Source organism: Leopardus geoffroyi, chromosome C1 (genome assembly GCF_018350155.1).
Source record: "Leopardus geoffroyi isolate Oge1 chromosome C1, O.geoffroyi_Oge1_pat1.0, whole genome shotgun sequence".
Taxonomy (NCBI): domain Eukaryota; kingdom Metazoa; phylum Chordata; class Mammalia; order Carnivora; family Felidae; genus Leopardus; species Leopardus geoffroyi.
In genome coordinates, this window is record NC_059328.1 from 65,006,261 (window position 1) to 65,032,806 (window position 26,546).

General features: G+C 35.9%; 1 protein-coding gene across 6 annotated transcripts in view; it reads right to left on the reverse strand.

Moving 5' to 3' along the window:
- Positions 1 to 3: 3 nt before the first annotated feature.
- The window catches only part of ZZZ3 (zinc finger ZZ-type containing 3), a 113,647-nt gene continuing 87,104 nt past the window's right edge, over positions 4 to 26,546 (reverse strand). For 5 of the 6 annotated variants that reach the window (XM_045477910.1, XM_045477905.1, XM_045477906.1 and 2 more), the window contains 10 exons: positions 24,453 to 24,591; positions 20,717 to 20,864; positions 20,517 to 20,632; positions 19,522 to 19,593; positions 18,162 to 18,263; positions 17,422 to 17,517; positions 15,131 to 15,283; positions 9,212 to 9,346; positions 5,872 to 5,972; positions 4 to 5,567 (listed from right to left, as the gene is read on the reverse strand). In XM_045477910.1, the coding sequence (XP_045333866.1) occupies positions 5,423 to 5,567; positions 5,872 to 5,972; positions 9,212 to 9,346; positions 15,131 to 15,283; positions 17,422 to 17,517; positions 18,162 to 18,263; positions 19,522 to 19,593; positions 20,517 to 20,632; positions 20,717 to 20,864; positions 24,453 to 24,591 (1,207 nt within the window). In that variant the 3' untranslated portion in view covers positions 4 to 5,422. The remainder of the gene's footprint in view (positions 5,568 to 5,871; positions 5,973 to 9,211; positions 9,347 to 15,130; positions 15,284 to 17,421; positions 17,518 to 18,161; positions 18,264 to 19,521; positions 19,594 to 20,516; positions 20,633 to 20,716; positions 20,865 to 24,452; positions 24,592 to 26,546) is intronic. The other variant, XM_045477909.1, reaches the window with a different exon arrangement.

Sequence of the window (26,546 nt, forward strand, 5' to 3'; positions counted from 1 at the left end):
GCATAGCTCTTTTTCTATTTATTTGTAACTCACATCATTCTGGAAAGCACTTGAAGCCTTATTCCAAACAGAATTAGAAGCAAACACAGTTAATAGTTGAGATTTATGATATGCTCATATGGTTTTAATTTTGGCCGTAGATCAGTTCTGAGCTATTACAGAGAGAATTCTCAGTGTACTCATGATACATGGTAATTTTTATGTTTCCTTTTGCCCTAGCAGTCATTCTTAAACAGAAATGTCAGTGTTTGCTAAAGAAGAAATTAAATTTCTTTGGTTACAATTATGCCTGTATTACCAAAAAGGGGCATGTTCCTTCAACTCACACAGTTATCAAGTACTTTATTACCACCCCAGTTGTCTCACTCTCTGTACAGGAGCACAAGGAGCATTTGAGCAAATTAGAATCAGAGGGTGAAAATGATCAGTTATGCCAAAAACACAGAATGACTCTTTGTAGGGATTAACATTCTTTAAACACATACCACATATTGGCAAACACAGTTCATGCCTACCACAGCTCGGACAGCTTGAGTACGGGATAGGAGACAACAGATGCCGTGACCTTTATGGCTGTAGCTGGCTGTCCTCTTGAAAAAAAAAAAGAATCGGCAGAGGTAAATAAATGGCTTTGCCCCTGAAGAGGATCTGGAGATGCAACAGACTGCTAAAACGTGTTACAGACGTGGATGGCTTGAAATGACATCACTACTTTAAAGTCACAGGATTTTAAAGCAGGAAAGGATCTTAGAGGTCTCTGCCCAGCAGAAGCCCTTGTGTGTATGTGAAAGACATCAGAACACAATCCAAACTCCTTTACAATGGTCTACATTCAAGGCCTCACCTGCTCTGCCTCTGTACCCTGTATCACCCCATCAACTACATTCTCCTCTTGCTCGTTTGGCTCAAGCTACACGGGCCCTCTTAATGTTGCCTGAACAAGCCAAGATCTCTGCTGGATCAGACCCTTGTTGTTGCTATCCCGCCTCTTCCTCCAGGTTATCCACAGGCCGATTCCCCTCACTCCGTCCAGGTCTCATCGAGCGTTCTTTGATTATTCCATCTAAAATGGCAGTCTGGTCCTCATTCTTCCACCATTTTTCTTCAAACATTATTTTCTTCACAACATTTATCTCTGCCTAACTTTATGTAATATTTTATATTTATGTGTTTACTGGTGCTCTTCTGCATTAGACCATAAGGCTCTAGAAGGGCAAAGCTTTATACCCTCCATCCTGCACACAATTATTAAAAGCTAACACTTATATCCTCTGAAACTTGGTTATTTCATCTGTACAGTGGACATAATAGTAAACAACCTCACAGAGGGGTTGCAAGTATTCAACAAGTTAGTAATACATGTAAATCATTTACTAGTTCCTAGAGTTCAAGAAAAGGTGGTTCTTTGTCAATATTTGTTGAGTGCCTCACTTTCACAATTGGGACTGGGACCCAGAATTTCCACTCCAGTGCCCTTTCACTCTAAAAACATGGCAGAGAATCAAGGTTTACGGCCTAACTGGGAACCCAGAGGAAACCATAATCTTCTCAGCCACCCAGGCTTGAACAACATCCTCCAGATAAGATAGGACGCAATTCTTCAATACTCTCAGAGCCGTATAAAGATCTCCTGAGGCAGGCCCCCAAAGGGCCCCACGTAGGCACTCACAGACACACTCAAAGACATACGTGGTCTCTCCTACCTTTCTGGAGAAAAAATATAACTCATCAAAACACTGATTATACTAGTACTAAATATTTATTAAAAATCTAAGAGCCAGGCAGGCCACAGGGACACAGATAGGGATGGTCTTTGTCCTTATGGAGCTAAATGGGATACCACTTCTCAAAAATTCATTTAATTGGCTACACGAAAAAAAAAGTTAAAAAAAAAAAAAGTATTTTTTTTCTGGGATTCTATCAACAGGAGGTTATTTTCATAAGGTTAAAAAATAAAAATACTTTACAACCTAAAAGGTCAATGCCTCTATAATCTCTGTGGAGGAAAAAACTACTTGTTATCTGGGAAAAAAAAAAAAAAAAAAAAAAGTACTTCCAATTCCATCCAGTGCAACTAGAACAATGGCTTTCAAAATCTGTTACCTACATTAAGAAATACAGTTTATATAGCATGCCATAGTAATAACTAAAAGAAGACTTTCACAAAACAGTATTTATCCTTACTACCTGTGATATGCTATTTTCTTGAAAAAAAAAAAATGTTCTTCATATCTCAGTACACTGTTGTCTTCTGTACTGTAATTTAAACACAAGGGGAAAGGGAAGGAAACTGGGTAAGGCATACTATTAGGTTAAGTTAGAGGCACCAAACATGCATGGAAACAAATTCTGTCTCAGGCAGGAGACTTTGCCTAAAGCCTCAAGATCACATGTTTGCTGTCAAATTAGAATATGTAAATTATACGTCTGGGTGGTTTTCTAGAACTCAGTGCTGTCTTCCCATCCAAGGATGTGCTTCCTATTCTGTACCATGAACCTGGACCTGTCCTCAGGTCTGTGGCTCTAGGAACCATGCCACACCAGGGAAAAAGAATGAAAAGCAACCCCTACACACTTCCATCTCCAAACCTTAGTGATGCCTGACACAAAGGGAATGTTCTTGCTCCATAAATTGGGTAGTGACTCTGCAGCAATCTGTCTAGGTTAAAATCTAAGCAGGACCACTCTGCTAACCATATGACCTTGGGCAAGTTATTTAACCTCTCTGGCTAGATATCCTCATATGAAAACAGGTTAACAAATGCACCTTTCTCCTACGGTTGCGAGAATTAAATCTGCTACTGTATGCTGGCTTGGCTCATAGTAAGCACTTACTCGGTTTTGCACTTGTTATTAGTGCACACCACACCAATCAAAGCCTCCTCTGCCTAAACCTTAAAGCAGTGGTTTTAGGTGTCACTAAAAGTTCCTTCAGTTCTTATCAAACAACTTGAACATAATATTTCAGGAAATACATCTGACCTACATCTGACCTGCCACTTAATATGCAAGGCTTTCACAAGTAGGTCTATGTTGTCTCTTAAGGCCAATACTTCTCTGTAGGAGATCAAAGGACTACCTGTAAAAGACAGCCCTGCCTATTCCTGCAGTCCGCCAATTAAAACACCACCACCATATTACTACTCATGCTACTACTACCACTGCTACTATTACCATATAAGGCCTTTTTAATTTTTTAAGCCAGGAGGACTACTTGCCTGGAGGTGAAAAATGCAAAATTAACACATCTTCACTCAAGCAGAAAATAATCCTCTTTGCCACTCAAAGTTCTCAAAATCTTTGCTCTTGAAAAATACAGTTAAGTGGATTTATTTTGTGTATTGTTTACATCAGAATTGTATCACACACAGCCCTCTTCCAAAGCATACTTTATGGGATTTTTGAATAAACCTGAATGGTCCCCCCCCCCCCCAATAATCAGTATTATTTCTATACAAACACAGAAGTTACTACCAAGTGCTGCTGTCTTGCTGCAAGAAGGCAGATTTCCTAGCATATATCAATTAACATTTAATATCAAAATGCCCAAACGTTAACAACTCCTTCTTCTTCCCCCCAACTACTGATTCCAGGGTAAGAAGTAAAGCTCAAGTCCATTTCCTGTTCTTCCTGATGCCATATATTTTATCAACATCAGTAATCTTTAGTCAATATATTACTTTAAAATTCTCATATTTCTATACTTAAAATAACATTACTTTTCTCAGTTAAAAAAATTCAAGGTATGATTTTAGTACCCTACAACGTATTGAAGGAGTATTAAATAACGTTCCCTTGACTTAAAATCGGAAAAAACAGGGGACTTAGTCCAAAAATTAGGTGAGTATAATACTTAATCTTAGAATACTTATGTGATCTCTTCCAATAGTCCATAATAATTGTCAGTGAATAGAGTGATTTCAAAAACCATCTGTTTAAACTAAACACGTGAAGAGGCTTACTTTCATCTAAAAGAATTAAGAGTAAAATTTTTCAGCCCAAGTATAGTTTTCACATCTGGACATTAATAATAGCCTTTTTAACCATGGTGTGTGTTCTTTTTGTAACCTAGTTTAATTAGTGTCTCAGCACACACTGAGTGAAAAGATTACCATCTTCTCTCAGAGCTTCTCAAGTTCATTTCCATAATACTATATAGTCCTTACTCTTTTTCAAGGACAGAAAGGTAAAGCAACCCCCTAAAAAAAAATTTTTTTTTGTTTTAACACTAGTAAAACAAATCCAAAATCTAACCAAAAAGGAAGTCACAACAAGCATTCTATAATATAAACAGACAGTATCCACATAGTTTATTTCTCACAGTTCTCCTGACAAATGAACATTATTCAAGAACATACTGTATACACAGATAAGAAGAAACATACAAAATGTTTTAAATGATGCACAACAAAATCCAGCAGTATAAAAGAATGCATGTGAACTCTTGCTCACTGCGCAGACTAAATTTAATCACTTGTTTAAATAGTAATAAAAATACAATCTTTTATGGATCTTGTGCAGACTACAAAAGAGGGAAATTATTACCATATATATGATTTTTATATTAGGCAGTTTTCTTTGATGAGTTGCACTGACAACTCCAAATACAGAGGCAGAAGGCTGTGTATTTTAAAGGAATTAATGTTGTGAATTAGAGACTTTACACAGTTACTACCACTGGCACTTTTCACCATAGTTTGTACACATCACATGATCATCTTATATAACATTACATTTAAAAAATATATCTGAGCGACAATTTTATAACATTCACACACCATGAGCTGGTCAAGGAAGCAATGCCACAGTGCCTCCTGTAGTGCTTCGCTGTTGGTAATAAGGACAGTTCATTGTGGTTAAAAGAAATTAGACATCAATATGGTTAAGCAGCTCCGATTTACTAAAGGCCATCAGTGGCCACCACTGGGACAGTGAGTTCTTTTAAAGTGTTTATCCTAGAAGCAAACACCATCATTGGTTAAAACTTTGTCTAAGAAGTCAGCTTCTGTGCCGAAAACTATTTTCACAAAACTGAAAGCTACTAAACTGTTTTAATATAAATACTTTGTCTTCTCATTATCCTATTTATGACCGAGTTCTTTGAAACCTTTGGAATTTACTCTCTTTAATGTGTGCTCTCGTTTCCATCTCACCCATTTAATATCACCACCTAAAAGGCTTTAAGGTGGTGGTGAGAAATTCACCAGGGAAACCCTTTGCTCACCAGGAATGCTCGGCTGCTGAACAGTGATCTAGAGCCACAACGGTGCAGAGCTGGACTTGACAAGAACACTCAGGAAGCTGTCATGCTGTGAGTGTCATTTCAGGGAAAGCAGAGAATCTTTCCAAACTGTGCACATAATTCACAATGATACCATTGCTATGTGTTGAAGAGGACTAGTATACGATGTTCTCTTCCATGTCATCTGTTTGCTGGAAAGTAGTTTGGGTCAAGGTAATTATAACTGGTGCCCTGGGACACACAGTAGTCTCTGTCTAAGAATGTCTCTGACCTATAAACAGGTTCTAATTGGTGATCTTCCTTGTGAATATCTGTTTCATGTAGGCTGCAAAGAAAACACACACACAAACACACACACACAGACACATCAATACACGGCACTGGATGCATTTTGGAGTAGATATTATAAAACTTCCTCACAGTTCCACTTCTTTAATCCACCAAAATCTCTAACGGAAATTTACTTGAGATGTGGTATAATTAAAGAAAATTTCTTAATTGCCTACAACAACAAAGCTTAACCCACTAAATGTGGTCATTTTCTAAGTAGTTTGGAAATCAAATTCACTAGTGGCTGAAAAGCTCTTTATTTGTCAAAACTGAAGACCTAATATGAAGAAAACACTTACCAGTCTGAACAAGAATCACAGAAATCCAAAGACATTTCTGGAGGACAATCCTGGCAGTGCCACCGAACACCCTGGATAGGTTCTATGCCACAGTTATCGCACTAGAAAAGTTTCAGAGAGAAAAATATTAAGCTACATTTTTCCAAAACCTTTTTTTCCTGCTGGGAAACAAAGGATGTGCACAAAAACATCTCTCTCCCCAAGGAACTAGACAGTAATATAACACAAAAATGGTTGTAAATTAGATGTAATTTCTATCAAACTAGCACAAATTTCATTCATTCAAGATGAATGTGCAGGTGAGTGACAGGTACATTATAATAACCAAGGGATAACCTTCAATATGCTCCACTTTACTTTAAAAAAATTTTTTTTAATTTTAATTCCAGTAAAGATACAGTGTTCTATTAGTTTCAGGTGTACAATATAGTGATTCAACAATTCTATACATTACTTACTCAATGCTCATCATGGTAAGTGTACTTACTACTTTAATTGACTTTTTAAAATTTTAAGTAGGGGGTGCCTGGGTGGCTCAGCCAATTAAGCGTCTGACTCTTGATTTCAGCTCAGGTCGGGATCTCAAGGTTCGTGGGATGGAGCCCTGCACCAGGCTCTGAGCTGACAGCATGGAGCCTATTTAAGATTCTCTCTCGGGATGCCTAGGTGACTCAGTCGGTTGAGCGACCGACTTTGGCTCAGGTCATGATCTCACGGTTTGTGAGTTCGAGCCCCATCTCAGGCTCTGTGCTGACAACTCAGAGCCTGGAGCCTGCTTCAGATTCTGTGTCTCCCTCTCTCTCTGCCCCTCCCCTACTCATGCTCTGTCTCTGTCTCAGAAATAAACATTTAAAAAAAAAAAAAGATTCTCTCTCCTTCTCTGCCCCTTCCCCATTCATGCTTGCCTGTTGCTCCAAAATAAACTCCTTTTAAAAAGTAAATAAAATTTCAAGTAAACCATTTGCAAATTTAGACATTTGAGTGTTAATAACTATTTATTTTTTAAGTTTATTTATTTATTTTGAGAGAGACAGAGAGAGAGAGACAGCGTGAGGAAGAGGCAGAGAGAGAAACCCAACCTGGTATCCTGCTCTCAGGAGGGCCCAAAGGGGGCTTGATCCCACGAACAGTGAGATCATGACCTGGGCCAAAGTCAAGTATTAGACGCTTAACTGAGCCACCCAGGTGCCCCAATAACTATTTAAAGGTACCTCAGACCAATGTATAATGACTGTGATTGAGAACCACTGACTTAATACCATAGTTAAAACTGTATAATTACAGAACTACTTAACAAGCTATCATTACCAAACCCAAGAGAACACAAAATCCTCTCTAAACGTTTATCTTACTGAATTATTCTTCAAAGCCTGAAGAAGCCTAATTACTAATGCCCATAACAAAGAAAGGCAGATCTACCTCCTTCTTAGTGTGGTGGCATTGTGGTAGCCCTCAGTGTCTTCGGGACAATTTTGGAAATAAATCTCATTTCTAGTTTCTTTGATCATCAGACCAACTAGAGTGACCGACAGGTTAGTAAACAAGCCACAGCTGGGTCTTAGGGCAAATTTTGAGAAGTGGAGAGTTTCCTCTTGAAAGGCCAGAGATACCAATTAGGAAAATTTCTAATGGAGAAGCAAGGTCATGGAAAGATCAAGAGGAAAAATCATTTAATATAGTATGGCTAATGGCCATACTAGAGAATGAGAGGTATAATTTTAAGTTTCTGTTTATCAGTCACAGCACGCATCAGTATTTTTATGTATACCACTACCAGCAAATCTATATCTCATGGTCTCAGTTTTACTTCCTCCAATCTCACCAAGTACAGCCAATTCTAAAGTCCAAATGTTCTCAAACTTGTCAATCTCTCTCAATTTCCATAGCCACCAATCAAACCTCAGACATTCTCATCTTTGGTCTAAATTACCAAAAGAATTTCTAACCAGTCACCCTGCCTCTAGCTTTGCTTTCTTCTTTCCATTCTCCATACTAAGTCCAGAATTATCTTTTTCTCCTTCACCTAATTTTTTTCAACTACATAAATAACATACATGAACACATTACTGTTTACAAAATTTAACAATACAGCTGTCAGAGATTATCCACTCTAAACCCACTGCCTTCTCCAAGGTTATCTATACTAATAGTGTAAGTAACTGGAATGATTTTTCTGAAATGCAAATTTCATGTTACTGTCTACTTAAGATTCTTCAATGGTTCCCCAACCTCATAAGGAAAGTTTAAACTCCTCAGTAAATCTCAAAGGCACCTTAATAGCAGCACTACTCTCTGATATGTTCTCTAGCCATAGTCAACTATGTTTACTAATTTAACTTCTCTAAATTCCTTATGAGACGAAAACAGAGTAAGGACAGAAACCGAGTCCATCTTGTTTACTAATGAATCCCTAGCACTTAAGCAAAGTGCCTGGAACATAATGGGTATTTCAAAATTTTGTGGACTGAATGGATATATTTCTAGTAGCCTGAACGGCGAAAAGAAATTTCTCATCTATGAACAAGAGCAACAGCTCCAATGGATGAAAGGATAAAGAAAATGTGAAACACACACACACACACACACACACACACACACACACACACAGGAATATTATTCAGCCCTAAAACAAAAAGAAATCCTCCATTTGTGATAACATGGATGAGAAAGTGGAGGACATTATCCTAAGTAAAATAAGCCACAGAAGTTAACAAGTGCCATATAATCTCACTTATGAATGAAATGAAAAACTCAAACTCAGAAGCAGAGGGTAGAACAGTGGTTGCCAGGGGCTGCGAGGTGGGAGAAATGAGGAGATGTTAGTATAAGGATACAAATTTTCAATTGTAAGAGAAATCAGTTCTGGAGGCCTAATGGACAGCATGGGATTAATAATATGGTACAGTATACTTGAAATTTGCTAAGAGAGTACACTTAAGTTTTCTCACCACACACACACACACACACACACACACACACACACACGAGAAAGGTAACTATGTGAGGTGACGTTTTTACACCTTAATATTTTGTACACTTTAAACATATACACTTTTTGTCAGTTATATCTCAGTAAAACTGAGAATAAGAAAGAAAAATAGCTAGACAAAAACACCTCATATTTTACCTCAAAATATAGATACCTGTATGTTTGTCTTCTTCCCATAGAATCATCAACCTACTGAGATCAGAAACTGTAGCACACTACTTTATATAAATGAATAGGACTAGAGCTAAACTTACTTTTATCTGTATGTTGGGAAGTCTGGAATTTAAAGCTGCAGAAACTACTTTAAATCTCTCTTATCATCCTTCCAAAAATTAAATGAATAGAATTTACCTTGAAGCCCACATGTTGTACAAATCCACTTTCAGCTTGCATCTGCTGGAGTTTCTGCTTCTTTAACTTTTTAAACTGTAATAGTTCCTTATATTCAGGTAAATTCCTATACATAATAGGAATACTTTCTTCATCCTAATAATAAAACAGAAAACAAAATTGTCTGATAATCAAAATGAACTAACAGGGGGTGCTTGGGTGGCTTAGTTGGTTGAGCATCCGACTTCAGCTTGGGTCATGATCTCATAATTTGTGGGTTGGCCCCCATGTCAGGCTCTGTGCTGACAGCTCAGAGCCTGGAGCCTGCTTTGGATTCTGTGTCTCCCTCTCTCTCTGCCCCTCCCCTGCTCATGCTCTATCTCTCTCTCTCTCACAAACAAATAAACATGAAAAAATCATTAAAAAAAAAAAAAAACAGTAAGAAATATTGACACAGAATATTTTTCTACTAATAAAATATTTTTCACTTTTAAGATACTTTACCTTATAGGGCTGACAGAAAATTAGTGTTGCTATTAGTGATATTTTAAACTACCACTTTTGGAGGGCTTCTTAATGCAACAGTAATATTGAACTGTACAAAGTACCAGGGGATGATTCCTACCTCTGTCATACACTAATGCAGACTCAACCCTATCCCAACACATTCATGGCTCCTTGTGATACTCTTTATAATCTACTTCTACCTCATCTGCAGGAAGCTCCTCTTCTCTAAAAGATTTTTTATGCTTTCTCAAGTAAATATCACATTTTCTTAACAAAGAGCAAACCACTTTCTGTTCTGTATACTCCCAATAATCAAGGCAAGACATTCCTATCTTACCCAAGGGGATAAACTAAATTACGAAGATGATCATTTAGAAGACTATAAAAAATGAATACTACAACTATAGAAATACATGAAGCTGAAGTTGACAGATGAATCACTAACTGCTTCCTACCTATTCTCCCAATTTATTTGTGCTCTGCCATCAATGATCCATTTCTTTCCTTCATGACCTCATGATCCCATGGTCACTAATATCTACAATGCTCCTGAAAGCATCTCCAATTCACTGACCCCATCCATAGTCTATCAATCCTGGTCCAGATAACTCCTACCCCTCCCATTCCTCTTGCTCTCATATTAGGTATTATTAACTACAATGTTTATTTTATGTCAAGGAAACCGGTGTCTATAAAAATAACATTTACCCAAGGTCACATAATTAATCAGTTATGGAGTCAGGTGATTTGAACCCAGATTTGTCTGAATATTTAGTAACTCCTTATACACTCAGCAGCCTAAGGCCTAAATCTAAGAGCTACCCTTAATTTTTCACTGTCATATTTAATCCAACAAAATTGGTCACTACTTAACACTTTCTTAAATTTTTCAAGTTGGTCCTCTATAGTATCACTCCTTCCTCCAGCTCTACCATGATTTAAAATCTCCCAATGACTTCCTAACTGTCTACAGAGTCAAGTCCAAAGTCTTCAGCTGAATAAAAGATTGTTTATAATCTCATGCTTCACTTACCTTATCTCCCACCATCTTTCACTCATTTCAAGTTCCTGTCAACTAAAGATGTTAAATTACAGCTACTGTCTTTCTATATCAGCACTGAAAATGACATTAAGTAATGTAATAAATATCTAACACTAATAAATATAATGTGACTTAACTAGTTAAATAATGTGATAAGGAATTTTATAGTGAAGTTTATTAAATTCAGATATTTTAAGCAAATACAGAGTAGAAACTATGCCAAATTTTTTAATTTGCATTTTAAGTCTAAGGATACTATTAAATTTGGCCAACAAGACTAAGTAAAGTTAAATCACCACACAACTAGTAGGATGGCTACTATCAAAAGAAAACAAAACAAAACAAAACAGAAAATAACAAGTGTTGACAAGGATATAGAGAAACTGAAACCCTAGTGCACTGTTGGGAAGTATGTAACATGTTGCAGCCACTATAGAAAATAGTATGGCGGTTCCTCAAAAAAGTAAATGTAGAATTAACATATGGATCTAGCAATTCCATTTCTGGGTCTACACCCAAAAGAACTGAATGCAGGGACTCGAACACGAATTTGTACATCTATGTTCATAGCAGCGTTATTCACAATAGCCACAAAGTGAAAGCAAACCAAGTGTCCAATGACAGATGAATAGATAAAATGTGGTATACACATACCATGAAGTATTATTCAGCCTTAAAAAGGAAGGAAAGAGTGACACATGTTACAAGGTAGATGAATCTTGAATACATTATGGCAAGTGATGAAAGGCAGTCACAAAAGGACAGAACCTGCAGGATTCCACTTAAATGAGGCACCCCGAGTAGCCAAATTCATAGAGACAAAGTAGGAGGGAGTTGCCAGGGGCTGGAAGGAGAAGGCAATGGGAGATACTGTTTAATGGTTCTGAGTGTCAGTTTTCTAAGAAGTAAAGGGTTCTGGAGATTGGGTCACAAAAATATGAACATATGTATTTATCACAATTAAAAATTTTTTTCAATCCTCATAAACAGATTTCCTTGTTAAAATCATTTTTAAACTTTACTTAAAGAGGAGATCCTATGACTAATTCCAAATGAGGCTAAAATGGTGTACAGATTTTAAAACTACGGAAGTACCTACATGTAATCATATGATTTCTTTAGATATTGATTTCCTAAAAAAAGAACTTGAAATCTATAAATTTTACCACTAGTAGTTTTATAAATATCTGAACAGCTATTTCAAAATTCAGAATGATTTGAACTGGTGCTCATTCAAAAATAAATACATAAAATCAACCAAACAAAAGTTAAATCAAATTCAATCTATTACATATATTAATCTATTCCTCATCTGGCTAAATTTTGTTCATCCTTCACATGTCACCTTGACTACCACTTCTTTAGAGTTCTTCTACTTAAACTCCAAATCTAAATTATAAAGTACTTCTTAAATAATTATAATCAGTTGTTTTTGAAGCACTTTTTAAGATCTGTAATTTATTGATGTGATTACACATTTATCTCCTCCCACAAGACTAAGATTTGTAAGAGCAAAGATCATAAATATTTTGTGCACAACGATGCAGCTGACCTCTAGCAGGGCCTGATATATAAAATGTAGAATCAATATTTTTCAAATGAATAATTCTAATATTAACAAATACAAACTTAAGACACAGCAGATATTAGCAGTTTTAAAAAGAAAAATTTGTGAAGAATACAATCATTTTATGGTAGTTTCATACCAAATTATACACTCGGTATTTGGCTAATCTAAAAACAGAACAAAAAAAAGACTTACTTTTACTTGCTGACCTTTCATTAAAATCTCCTTTGCCAATTATTATAAATAATCAGAGTATTAAGAAAGATATAAGGTAATCCTTTAAGCAAAGAACCAGAATCATGTTAGTTACTGAGGAAATGAATTTCAGGATGTAAAATAAAAATATTAACAGCAATAAAAAGAAATGTCTATGGATGGAAAGGAAAATAAAATAAATTGATCTAAATTAGTGTGCAGTCAATAACACCAAGAGGAATTACTTGAAGAGGATTTGACTTTAGTTCTGCAGTGGCATATATCCCAAGGCAAAAAAAGAAAAGAAAAGAAGAAAGAACTGTCAAAAAATCTGTTTCCAGTAATCATACTGCTGATGGTAAGGTTAGTATTATTATATTGTGAGACTACTGTGAGCACTATGAGACAAAGAAAGTGAGTATTATGTCAATGTCACTGATATCTAGGATTCTCAGCATGGGAGAAAGAAGATACTATTTAAGATCAATAAGGAGAAGTAAAATCCCCAAAGCCATTAAATTGAATCTGAAATTAAAAAATATAAACTTACGATGTCTTTTTTTTTAATGTTTATTTTTGCGAGAGATAGAGCACAAGCAGGGGATAGATGGGGGTCAGGGGGACACAGTATCAGCAGCAGGCTCAGTGCTAACAGCAGACAGCCTGATGTGGAGGCTAGAACTCACAAACTGTGAGACCATGACCTGAGCCAAAGTCAGACACTTAACCGACTGAGCTACCCAGGTGCCCCTGAGGTTTTTTTTTTTTTTTTTTTTTCTTCAAAAGTTTGTTTTTATTTTGAGAGAGAAAGAGAGAGTGCATGCGTGCAAGAGAGCACTAGTAGGGGAGGGGCAGAGAGAAGGAGAGACAGGCTTCACACTGCCAGTGCACAGCCCAATGTGGAGTTTGAACTCACGTACTGTGAGATCATGACCTGAGCCAAGATCAAGAGTCAGACGCTTAATCAACTTAGCCATCCTGGCGCCCCATTATTTTTAAACAATAATATAACCTATTTCCCAGCTCTATCCATTAAATAGACCTAGAAACAATGATCAAGCCAGCATCAAGTAGGATTCCTACAGTCAGGCTATCATCTCCCTAATTTCCTAATAAAAGAAAGCAGGATTTGGGGCGCCTGGGTGGCGCAGTCGGTTAAGCGTCCGACTTCAGCCAGGTCACGATCTCGCGGTCCGTGAGTTCGAGCCCCGCGTCAGGCTCTGGGCGGATGGCTCAGAGCCTGGAGCCTGTTTCCGATTCTGTGTCTCCCTCTCTCTCTGCCCCTCCCCCGTTCATGCTCTGTCTCTCTCTGTCCCAAAAATAAATAAACATTGAAAAAAAAAAAAAAAAAAAGAAAGCAGGACTAATTCTAGGTCTGAAGAGGCAAAATACAAGACAATCCTAGAATTTCCTTGTCAGAACAGGTAATGAAGAAGCTATCAAAAACTACTAGAATCTTGTTCAAAGATCCCAAAATCCAACCTGAATAAGTTACAACTGACCAATGGGCCAATCTGAACACTAATAAAGTCAATAATATCAATGTACTGAAACATAAGAAAATAAACGAAGAATCAAGCAGTTATACTGCCTCTTCCATATGTACCTTAGGGGGAAACAAATAGTTGATGGAGAGGGTTACTTTATAGAATATTCTATCAAATAAGTAAAGAAGAATTGAGAGAATATCACTGTTTTGTAACATCTAATGAATTAATGAATCCAGGCAATGATCAATGGATACTATGTCAAAAAAAAACAGAAAAGACCACCAGACTGATGAAAGTACACATGAAGTTAAGTCCTGCCCACCCTAACAAATCTGAATCTGGTCAATTATCTAGATCTACTATTGATTTACAGAAAATGCAGGTAGCAGAAAAACAGAATAAGTGATAACAATTATCTAGACCCACTATCAATTTACAGAAAATTCAGGGAGCAGAAAAACAGAGTAAGTAACACCAGGGAGAAGCAAACAAAACACACACAGTGGTAAATTCTAATGACCCAGTTTTTCAGCAAAAAAGTTCTATGAAGAGGAAAAAGGGGGTGGGGATGGAGGAAAGGAGGAAATCTATTGTAATTTATGATTGGGGGAAATGTGAACTGAGTGTATATTTGTGTAAAGGATTACCTTTTTATAAACATGATAATAATACTCTGTAATGTCTGGGACTTGCCCCAAAATAATCCAGGATGGAGCTGAGGTGGGTAAGAAGTATAAATCAAAATAAGATTACAACAAACTGATAACTATTCAAGCTGGGTAATAAGTACATGTAGGTTCATTATACTACTCTATTTTTATATGAGTTTTAGAAATTTCTTTTATTAATATACTACATATGTTATATAGAATTCATTATACTACTCTATTTCGCATGTTAAAATTTCTTTTATTTCTATTATGTGTTAATATATATGATATATATTAATATATAATGATTTAACAATATATTGTTTTTTTAAAAGCCCATAAACTTCACTTGTTAATTAAAAGAAACCAACATTCTCTGAAGGATAGGAATAATTTAAAAATTCTGGTGTTCTCATTCTGTAACCTGATCTGTATGATACCTAGATAAATACATAGGTCTATATATTTTTATATAAATAGATAACTTACTGATGCCTCTTCAATAGCAGTGTTCATGTGGCTATGAAAACAGGATCGGTCATCATCTTCATCCATATACACTGGTGGTTCATGGGAAGTCATGAAAGTGGAAGGTTTAAAGAGATGCTTATTAAGGGGGTGCTGTCGTCTGCTTGTGGAAGACTAAGCGAGAAAACAAATTTTTAATTTGGACATTGGAAAATCATTAAAAGAATCAAAGATACTAAAATACAGTATTACTTCCTCCATGTCTATCTATTAAAAGGATCCTGGCTCTACCTTTCAGTACATGCTTATGTGTTTGTTTTTTCTATATTATCTGGATTTTTAAAGCACAACCAGATTTACAAAAAAAATGTAGGGGCGGGGGGGATACTCCAAAAACAGTATAATGGCTCACATGCTATCTAGCTTATATTTGTATCTCCAACATTGACCATACTCTTGACATTCAAATGCTGAACTCCTCTTACAGTCATTGTATAGAAGATCCAAGAGGATGAAGTAGCCTAAGCCAGATATAACATGATCAAGTAAAAAAATTTTCCACATGATTAATGTCTAAAACTACTAACACTGATTGATTGCTTACTGTTTGTCAACGTCATTTAACCCTCACAACGTTACTATGAAGTAGTTATTATCACCTCTAATTTAAAGATGGAGGTTAAGGTTCTTGTTCAGGGTGTTACAACTAGACAGTGGTAACACCAAGATTACAAACTGGGCCTGTGTGGGTCCAAAGCCCTCACTCTCAAACCACTATGTAGACTTCCTCTCTTCATAAACAGTAGAGCCACAAAGAATAACCTCAGCTACAGGCAGAACCATCACTTCATCTGTTTCAAGATTCAAACTCCAACCGTGGCAAGGAATCATTGCGTCTATGGCTGGGCTAGATCTCTACAGTCAACAGTCATAATGTTAATTAACTTAGAGTTCAGTGCATTCAGGAGGGAATACGTTCAGGTTTCTTTAGTATTCCTTTTGTTACCATTACTAGTCTTAGCTGTGAAAATATAAGGTACCCAACACATCTAAAGTTAATTTGGAAATTAATCATAAAAATTAGAGCTATTAAACTGAAAACCGGTTATCAAGGTTCCAACATTCCAAAGGTATAGGATGAACTCTACATATGTGATATAAGTAATGCTATACGGGGGAGGTGGGGGAGAGGAGGGAATCCAAATTATTTAAATCAACTGAAAAGTTAAAATGAGCTTCCAAAACTTGGTAACAAGACAAAAAACAAAACTTGTAAAACATGGAGCTGTACAGACAATATTCTTAATGTAAAATTATGTAAAACAGCTTCAATAAGGAAACTAACAGCATTAGATATACTCTTAGCTTCTTATGTGAAGGAAGGCAGTAGTGGTAGAGGGCAAATAACAGGATGATTTACTAAGGAAATGAAAGAGGCCAATTACGTGCTTTATTTTTTGCAATTAAAGCAAAAAACCGTCTACAATTTGATGCAATGGTTTATGTAGGAGAGGAACGACAGCTTTTTCACTGTACAGAATAGAACAGAATAGTGGGAAAAGGGCTGGGATCAGAATCAGAGGATCAGTCGTTCTCAGACTTATTAGCTATATGACTAGACAACTGACTCAATTTACCTTAAGGCCTAGTTTTTTGTTTATTTTTACAATTGTATTTTTAAGTAATCTCTACACCCAACATGGGTCTCAAACTCAAAACCCTGAGATCTAGAGTCACATGCTCTACCAATGGCATCAGCCAGGCACCCAAGGCCTAGTTTTCTCATCTATAAAAAGACTGTACAACAGCACCTGGTCCTCAGCTTCCAGTAAGAAGAGTAAAAACTAGCTATTAATATTATTATCAGTAAAGTGAAAGTGATAACACTACCCACACTTCTAGAACTGTAGTGAGAAATAATATATTTTAATAAACATTTCTATTTTTGGATTTACATAGCATATCTAAAAACAGAAATTGATTGTGTTTATTAAAAAGTCAAACATTCTAAAATTTGTAACATCACAAAGGCCTTTCTGATATACCCTCAATCTAAATCTTCCAAGTACACCCATTCACATAAACTAACCTACTCCTAAGAAAATAATGAATATAAAGATCATTCAATTTCACTGAGCAGCAATAATGGAAACCTACCCTGTGTCCATCCCCAATATAACAAAATGCGTAGAGTAAATCAGATTTTAAAAATAAAACAACTTTGTTCTGATAAATGTATACACTTTTACATAGCAATTCTTTGGTAAGTTTAATCAAAGATCTAAAGTTTACTTTCTCTATTTTCTTTTTACCTTTTTGGAGTACATATATAAGTTTGGTGTTCTGCCTGGGACTGGAATGCCAGCTTTAGTTAGTTTTATGAAATACTTCTGCACTCGGCTGGCAACCTAAGAAAACATAATAAGCCATTTAACAAAATTACAAGACATGCATTATGTGAATAGTTCTTAAAAATTAAAATATACCTGTGTTATCTTAATGAATGCTAACAATCTAAAATTTAGATATAATTTTAAACTGCCACCAAACGCATTTATATGTTAAAATCTAGACAAAAAAATCATTAAAATACAGGAAATTTGTTGGACTCCAAAGGAAAAACACATATTTTCAACTTGTGAACACTGCATTAAAAACACATCTATTAATATCAATGGTAATGCAAAGAAGAAAACTGCTATATATTTTTTTAGAAAGACAATCAAGAGATATTTACTAAGTATGTCACACATCTATTAGCACAGCCTAACCAAGTACACAACTTGGTGCATTCACTAAACATTCGAGAGACACTAAATACATTATATTCTTATTTTTTAGTAATGATCTGAAGCAGAATCATCTCAAGTTGTTTCTGAAGAAATCAACACAAAATATACAATGCTAAAAACAAAACATAACAAAAAAAATCACATACTATAGCACTGTGTAGCTTAAAAATGATGTGGCAAATTTTATGCCAAATGCATTATCCTTCATTAAAAAAACTATCAAAAACAGGCCAGCAATATGCGGCCATCTCCTCAATTACCTGCTTTGCTGTCCTATTACCCAGTTCATCTGCAATCTTCTGCCAGCGTCGAGATTCTACTTCTTCAGGAGGGTATTTCAGGAGTAGCTGTTCAAGCTTTTTCTAAGACAAATCCAAGACCAAGTTTAATACTGAGTTTCATAAATAATTTACATAAATGAATAAATACATTCACACTTCCTTTTAAACTATAATACACCCCCCACAACTCTGCGGGTTAGGTCACTAGAAATCCTTGATGCGGGAAAAATTTCTAGTAAGGAATTTAAGCTTTACTAGGAAAAATGAGATTAGAGCATAAACCTATGGAAGAACTTAAAGATTCTCTAGTCACTTAAGTAAAAACACAGCACCAAAAATTTTTTTTAATTAATTAATAACACTTTATGCCTTTTAATGATTTCCACTCACCACCTTTTCTTGCTAGACTATGTTTAGGCTTGCCCCATATAGATTTAACAAAAATATCTAAATTCATTTGGATTTAGACAGAAACTTAAACTTTTCCCTCCTTTGTGTGGTCTTCCACTCAAATATTTGATTTTTAAATTCTGAGCTATCCCCTAAATTGTCACACAGTGCTAAAGATGAAGAATAAACTGGATGCTTGAAATAAAGGTTTCTAAAGCTTTTCGAAAACTGCTAACTTTATTATAGCTTAGGGGTTAATCCTCATATGAAAGAGAGATGTGTCTCAAACCTTATCCATGAACAGTCCTAGCCTCCTAGCCGTATGCCAAAATGTAACAGAACACTCTGGTGTGGCTTTGTCAGCTCCCCTTTATAACAAAAACAAGAATTCACTTTGAGGCACTGTTTTACTTGGCCCCAGGTTTTTCCTCTCTCCCAAAGCTGCATTACAGAAACTTTAATCCACCCATTTCACTATCTTTTTCAATCTACTTCCCACAACCAAGATTCCCGATTTAAAAATCATCTCCAAATAAGAATTCATACGTTCTCAAAATCCAAAATTCTTGAAGTGGGCCAAAAAAAAAAAAAAGTATACAGAATGAAGTTTAATATTTTGAATTCTTGGTTAAGAGGGATCACACACAACAGGGGCGCCTGGGTGGCGCAGTCGGTTAAGCGTCCGACTTCAGCCAGGTCACGATCTCGCGGTCCGTGAGTTCGAGCCCCGCGTCGGGCTCTGGGCTGATGGCTCGGAGCCTGGAGCCTGTTTCCCATTCTGTGTCTCCCTCTCTCTCTGCCCCTCCCCCGTTCATGCTGTGTCTCTCTCTGTCCCAAAAATAAATAAACGTTGAAGAGGGATCACACACAACAATATATACTTTACTCATAATACTGACTCTAATCTGAACCTTTTTTTTAACCTACACAATTCAGAAATATCTATTACCTGTTCCTCAACAGTCCACAGTTGGTTAAATGTTTCAGGTTTGGTATCATCACAAAGGCGTCCTCTTATCATCTGCATATAAAACAAGACTTTTGTCAAAAGTAACAAAGACTACCATTTGATATAGCCAAATAATACACATATTGTGGAATTTTTTTATTAATTTCAAAATATTTTAGTAAATGTATTATATAATGTATAATTTTTTATTGTTTAGAGAATGTTTTCATATTCCTTTATTTCCTTTGGTTTTATACTCCTAGCAATCCTGTGATATAGATGACAACAACTTCATTTAAAAAAAATTTTTTTTTTTCAACATTTATTTATTTTTGGGACAGAGAGAGACAGAGCATGAACGGGGGAGGGGCAGAGAGAGAGGGAGACACAGAATCGGAAACAGGCTCCAGGCTCTGAGCCATCAGCCCAGAGCCCGACGTGGGGCTCGAACTCACGGATCGCAAGATTGTGACCTGGCTGAAGTCGGACGCTTAACCGACTGCGCCACCCAGGCGCCCCCAACAACTTCATTTTAAAGAAAAGGAAATATTACATTTCCATTCTGAACCCACATGTCAATCAAGGTTCATCTAAATACTAGTGGCAAGGCCAGGACTCAAATCCTGGTTACATTACACTTACACACAAAGACCTCTTATTTTTAGAATAAACAGTACATGTCACACAGTGTACTAAGCATGTTACATGTACTATTCATTTATTCCTCACACAACTCTACAACACAAGTCATATTAACCCCTTTTTATATAAAAGGAAACTGCAGCTTGGAGCTTTAATATAAATAACATTTAATGTTCCACCGCTGGTAAGCAATACAGCTGGGATTCCAACCCAGGTTTCTCTTAACTTCGAAGTTCATGTTCCCACTATCTTCAGTGAAACACTGCCTAAATTTTAAGAATACAAATCAGGAAATGTTAACATATTTTATCTATAACTCAAATCTTCCTACTCCAACACTTCATACTGTTTACCTGAGGACGACTGTTTGAGCCTTCTGGACCATCACTCAAAGGCAACATAGAATATGAAAGGGACTCTCCATCCTTCTTAGGATCTAAAGGACTTTTTGGTCTAGCAGGTAAACCTACTAAAAAGAAGACCATGTATAGGATTATTAAAGCAAGACTGCCAGATAGTTCTCTATGTAAATTCTTAACATGTAATTTCTTACCTTTATCAAAAACTAGCTTTACTCTCCTAGTATGTCTTTTACGATTTTTAAATTCTCTTTCAAAGTTCCCAAGGCTATTGGTATATTGGTCCCATACAATCTCAGGCAATTGAACAACTCTCTGTGGATATGGAAGCCCTATATCAGCCTGGGGGGAAAAAACGTGACAGTTTAAATTTAACTGAAACTTTCAGAGGACTCCAAATCTAAATTATCATCAACTGGGCACTTCTATTCACTGTTTGAATCCAACAGCCAATAAAGTTAAAGATAATATAGTCTAAACATTAAATAGTAAAAATGATAGCTGGTAAGGAAGAATGAATTTACTGATATAAGCACTATTTTTAGATACAGCTCCAAAGCTGAACCACATAGACATACTGTACTTTATCACTAACACACTTTAAACATAAATAACAAAGCCAAGAAAGGATTTTATCTCTAAGAACAGCATATGAAATGTTTTGATTGCAACAGATGAAACTTGACACATGGAATTCATTTTAAATGTACTCCCGTGTTCATGACTGATTCATAAAACAATGAATTATTTTCACAATAATATAACTCTCATCACATATACAAAAAATTATGACACCTTGAGAATCACAGCTACACCTTCATTCTACTTGGAATTAATTCAGTTACTTAACCAACCACCTTTATAGAAGTCATTAGTTGTCATAATTACTAAAAACAGATCATTATAATCAGTATCTTTTGATACGGATTTTGGTTACATATATGCATGTTTTTTTGCCAGAACTCACAGAATGGTACAATTAGAATTTGTGAATTTCACTATATAGAAATTTCACCTTAAAAATGTTTTAAAAAATAATTTTAGTTAATAATATGCATTCTAAAGTAACTTGGTGTGAAGTGTTCATGTCTGCAACTTTAAAATGCATTCTTGCTATAAGATGGAATGATGAAAGATTGATAGATACATACATGATAAAGCAAATACAGTAAAATGTTAATTATAGAATCTACGGGTGAATATGTGTATGTTAACTATATAATACTTCCAATTTGTCTGTGTACTTGACATTTTCCATAGTAAAATGCTGAGAAAAAATTAGCTCAAAAACTATGAAACTGAAAAGAAAAATCCAGTTTAACTGTTTCACACAGAATTCATAATTTTTATTTTATTTATATTACATTATCACCATCATCATAATAGTACACATTAGTCTAAGGTTCAACTTTTGCAAAATTAGAGTGTCTTTTAAAATAGTGACAGTAATGGGGCGCCTGGGTGGCGCAGTCGGTTAGGCGTCCGACTTCAGCCAGGTCACGATCTCGCGGTCCGTGAGTTCGAGCCCCGCGTCAGGCTCTGGGCTGATGGCTCAGAGCCTGGAGCCTGTTTCGGATTCTGTGTCTCCCTCTCTCTCTGCCCCTCCCCCGTTCATGCTCTGTCTCTCTCTGTCCCCAAAATAAATAAACGTTGAAAAAAAAAATAAAATTAAAAAAAAAAAAAAATAAAATAAAATAAAATAAAATAGTGACAGTAATATTGAAGGAAGCTAACAAGCCATAAATGTTCTCTGCATTCTATACAACAACATATACCACAAGTTTCCTCTATTTCAATTAGGAGTTTCTAAATGTCCATTAAAACAAACATATACATGTCAACAACGTATAGCATGGTAAATCTAAAGAAATAGGTAAATTAGGTATAGATGGTCCCCAACTTACGATGGTTCAACTTAGGATTTTTTCACTTTACAATGGTGTAAAAGTGACGTATGCAATAGAAACTGTGCTTTGAATTTTGATCTTTTCCCAGGGTGGCGATATGTAGTACAATACTCTCTCGTGCTGCTGGGCAGTGGCAGTGAGCCGCAGCTCCCAGTTAGCCACAGGATCACAAGGGTAAAAAATCAATACACTGACAACCATTCTGTTCCCATATAACCATCCTCTTTTTAACCTTCAGTATAGTATTCAATAAATTACATGAGATATTCAACACTTTATTATAAAACAGGCTTTGTGTGAAGTAATTTGGTCCAACTGCAGGCTAATGTAAGTGTTCTAAGCACCTTTCAGGTAGGCTAGGCTAAGCTATGAGGTTCAGTAGAATAGGTGTATTAAATGCATTTCGACTTATGATACTTTCAACTTAAGATAGGTTTATCAGGACATAACCCCATCTAAGTTGAGGAAGATTTGTATGCATGAATAAACACACACACACACAAAGGAAAAATCAAACTTCTAAATTAAATCCAGCAGAAAAACTTCTTTGCAAGAAATGTAAGTCATAATTGTTCAAGTGTCTGGATTTAATGTAATTCTGTACACTTTGATAAAAAATTGTTAAGATGGTCAATATCCCATCTCTGCTTCTGAGATAAAGTGAAAGGAAATTCAGTTCTAAATTATACCTGGAAATGGAGAACCAGCAAATAACTGACTGCCTATAAATCTAGTAAATAAGCATAATTGCATATTTTTGCCCAGCAGGGAACATGAATAAAGATCAAGTTTAATAAATCTTTTACTAATATTTACTTTTCTATCACCGTCTGTTTTAGTTGAATCAATTTTAAGTAACCACAGTAAGTGCTCTATCTTTTTGCACCAGCAAATGTTTAATAATGGCAATGCAGAATCAATAAACACCTAAGTGGACTCACTATACAAAGAGGGCAAACAGGATCCTAAAAAGTTTAGAAGTTTTAGCAAATCAACATACAGATTCTATATACATGATGATATTCAGTGATCTGAAGCATGGAGAGAAAGTAATGACTGCCAAGGAATAATACAGCTAGAGAAATCCAAATAATAAATTAATGCAACTAAGTGAAACAAAGTCCCCAGGGCTGTTCCCTCAACACCTGGTAGACCACTTTTTGTGACTCATTAAAAACTGGTAACTAATAGCTATGTTACAGTGGTCATACTTTATAGGTTTTTTTTGTTTTTTAAGGTGAATAAGAAGAATCTTTTTCATAGATTTTCAGTTTTAATGTTTTCATACAATGCTGATTAATATTACACCTCTCAAATTTATTGAACAATCAGTGGGTCCCTAATTCAAGACACACACTATGGTAATAAATGCACATCTAAATTATCTCCATATTTACATACAAGAAAGTGATAAAACCTTGAATCACCTTCAAATGGTTAACTGTTAAATATGAAAATTCTGTTTTAAGGAAAAGAAAACTGAAAGGAATTTTTACACTAAAATAAAGGGCATTATAAAATTAAGTAAAATTTGTATCTTATCCTCATGTCTTCGGCAACCATAACTTTAAAGACATTTAAAATAGTTTTTGTTCTTACCACAAATATTTTCTATCATATTACAAGGGAAATTACAAAACTAACTTATATTTAAAGCAATTAATAAACCCTAAAGTAATTTTTCTTTTCACTTTATTAATCCTGAAGTCGTGAAAGAAGGAATACTCTCTAAGATGGGAAAGGTAACAGGAAAAGATCCTAAAAATGGCTAGGCAATAGAACAAGTTCCTAATATAAATATTGAATTAAAGTTCCCAGCTATTTTCATTGGGGTATATTTTGTGTGTTCGGCGGGGGGGGGGGGGGGCGGCGGCGGCATCATCCTGCCTTCAGTAGTATGGTTAGGTACAGAAGGGAAAAAAATGAAACACTTAAAAAATATTTACCCATATTGAAAGAATAAATCAAGTTATCACCAAATATATTCTCAGTAACAGTGCTCAAAAACAGTGCTAATATATACCTTCTTCTGGAGTTTCTCCACAAATCCAATGGGATTTTTTAGTGCTTCTTTCTGGTGTTTGCCTAAACTTTCAAGGTCCTGGACTGCTTGAGAACGCTGAGCCTCGAGTACAGCAATCGTCTGTAACAGTCTCTGATAACTACAGAGACAAAGAAAAATACCTCACTAAAATTTTCTAGTAACAACAATAAATTAAAAACTGAGTTCAAGCCATGATCTACTATTAAGCCACACAGTCTTTTTAAAGTTACCTGAAAGAGTTTAGTAAAACATATTACTGGGAATAAATGAGGTCTTCCTGAGTTACGAAGTACCTAGTCAGAAAATATCAGTTAGAGAAAGCAAAGCCTTATTCCCCCATCTTAAGTTTTTAATTCTTGAACCTGAACAAGTAAAGAAAATAAGAAGGCATCTTGACTTTCCAACAAAGTCATTAGGAAACTGCTAAATAAAAATAAAATAAAATCATGAGGTTTTAGCACTAGGAGGAATCAGCAAATCCAGCCCCTCTGTTGTACTCTGTTGGGAGTAAGGAATCCGAAGTACATTTTCTTGCCCAGAGTTACAGGAAACTGTCAAATAATTCAGATATGATCTTAGGTGTCATGGTTTTCGTTTACTCTATTATACTCCCACACAGGAAGTTTACTTTCTAGGCAATTCTTAACTACTGAACACTTTTAAAGAAGAAAGGCCTTAAAGATATTTACTCCCTATCTACAAAGGTCTGTTTAGCACAACTGACATATAGTTTTACCCAGACAAATCTACTGTCTGTCATTATCCTGAAATCTCACGATGGTATGTGTATACTAGTTAATTCTCTTTATCTCTCTCTCTCTCTCTTGTTGGTACAAATTGTCCTGCTTCTCTGACTGATGTCTATTTTCACATGTTGATACACATACATATGGAAATATGTTACCCCAAAATCCTGAATGTTCGAATACATTGTGCAAAAACAATCAAGAACAAGTCATTCCAAGTTTGCTTCAAACTAAGTGGTTAAGTCCTTAACGTGTAAGTAAAACATAATTTTCTTTATGGCTTCAAATAAATTTCACTCCATTTCCCACTAGACTGTAAACTCCATAATGGCAAACACATCTGAGAAGTTCACTGTTTTATCCACTGTGCAACACACTTCCCAGCATATAGATGATCAATAAATATTTTTTGATTGAACAAATGAATAAACAGATGTTCTGTGCAACCAAAGTCTCTTTTAAGTTCAGAAGTCTGCAAACTAGCAGAAATTTCAAAGGTAAGACAATGTAATTCTAAGGTTCACAGCCATGGCATAATTCCAACATGACATTCTTCACCAGGACACTTTTTAAGCGCCCTGCCTAAAAAACATACGTTATTCTTGTTCTTGAAATGTTTATATTAAGGTAAAAACTGCTAACATTGAAGGGTAAATTCCTCTGAAGCTAAAGATACTTCATTGAAAAGTTAGAACTGAGTTAGAAAGCAAGGACCATACTAAGTCACTGCTGGATAAGTTACAGATACGGAGTCTAAACTCACTTTCACAAAGCCCTCATTTGCTTTGAAATGTATGGAGCATACAAACCCTGCCTATGCTGGCTGTTTCCACCAGGCAGGCTCACCCAGGCTCAATCTTAATGTGATGGTAGTGAGCTGAGTACTGGAACCTATCCTCTCTACAATACTCTGAACTGCCTGCCACACTTCAACTTCAGAAGTCCTTCCCCACTAAGTGAACAACAAAAGACTTCTCATGGTGTCTCTATAACATGATCTCTGTTTTAAGAAAGAGTTGCATACTTCTGTATCATCAATATAAAAATGGCTATGAGCCTATTAAATTTTCAGCAAACTGTTGAAAGCACGGTTAACAATTAATAAGGAACAAGAACAGAGTTATAGAAAAAATAAGCACAGGCTTGAAAAAAAGTGCTACAGTCAGGGCACCTGGGTGGCTCAGTCGGTTGAGCGTGTGACTTCAGCTCAAGTCATGATTTCATGGCTTGTGAATTTGAGCCCTGCTTTGGGCCCTGTGCTGACAGCTCAGAGCCTGAAGCTGCTGCAGATTCTGTGTCTCCCTCACTCTCTCTGCCCCTCCCCTGC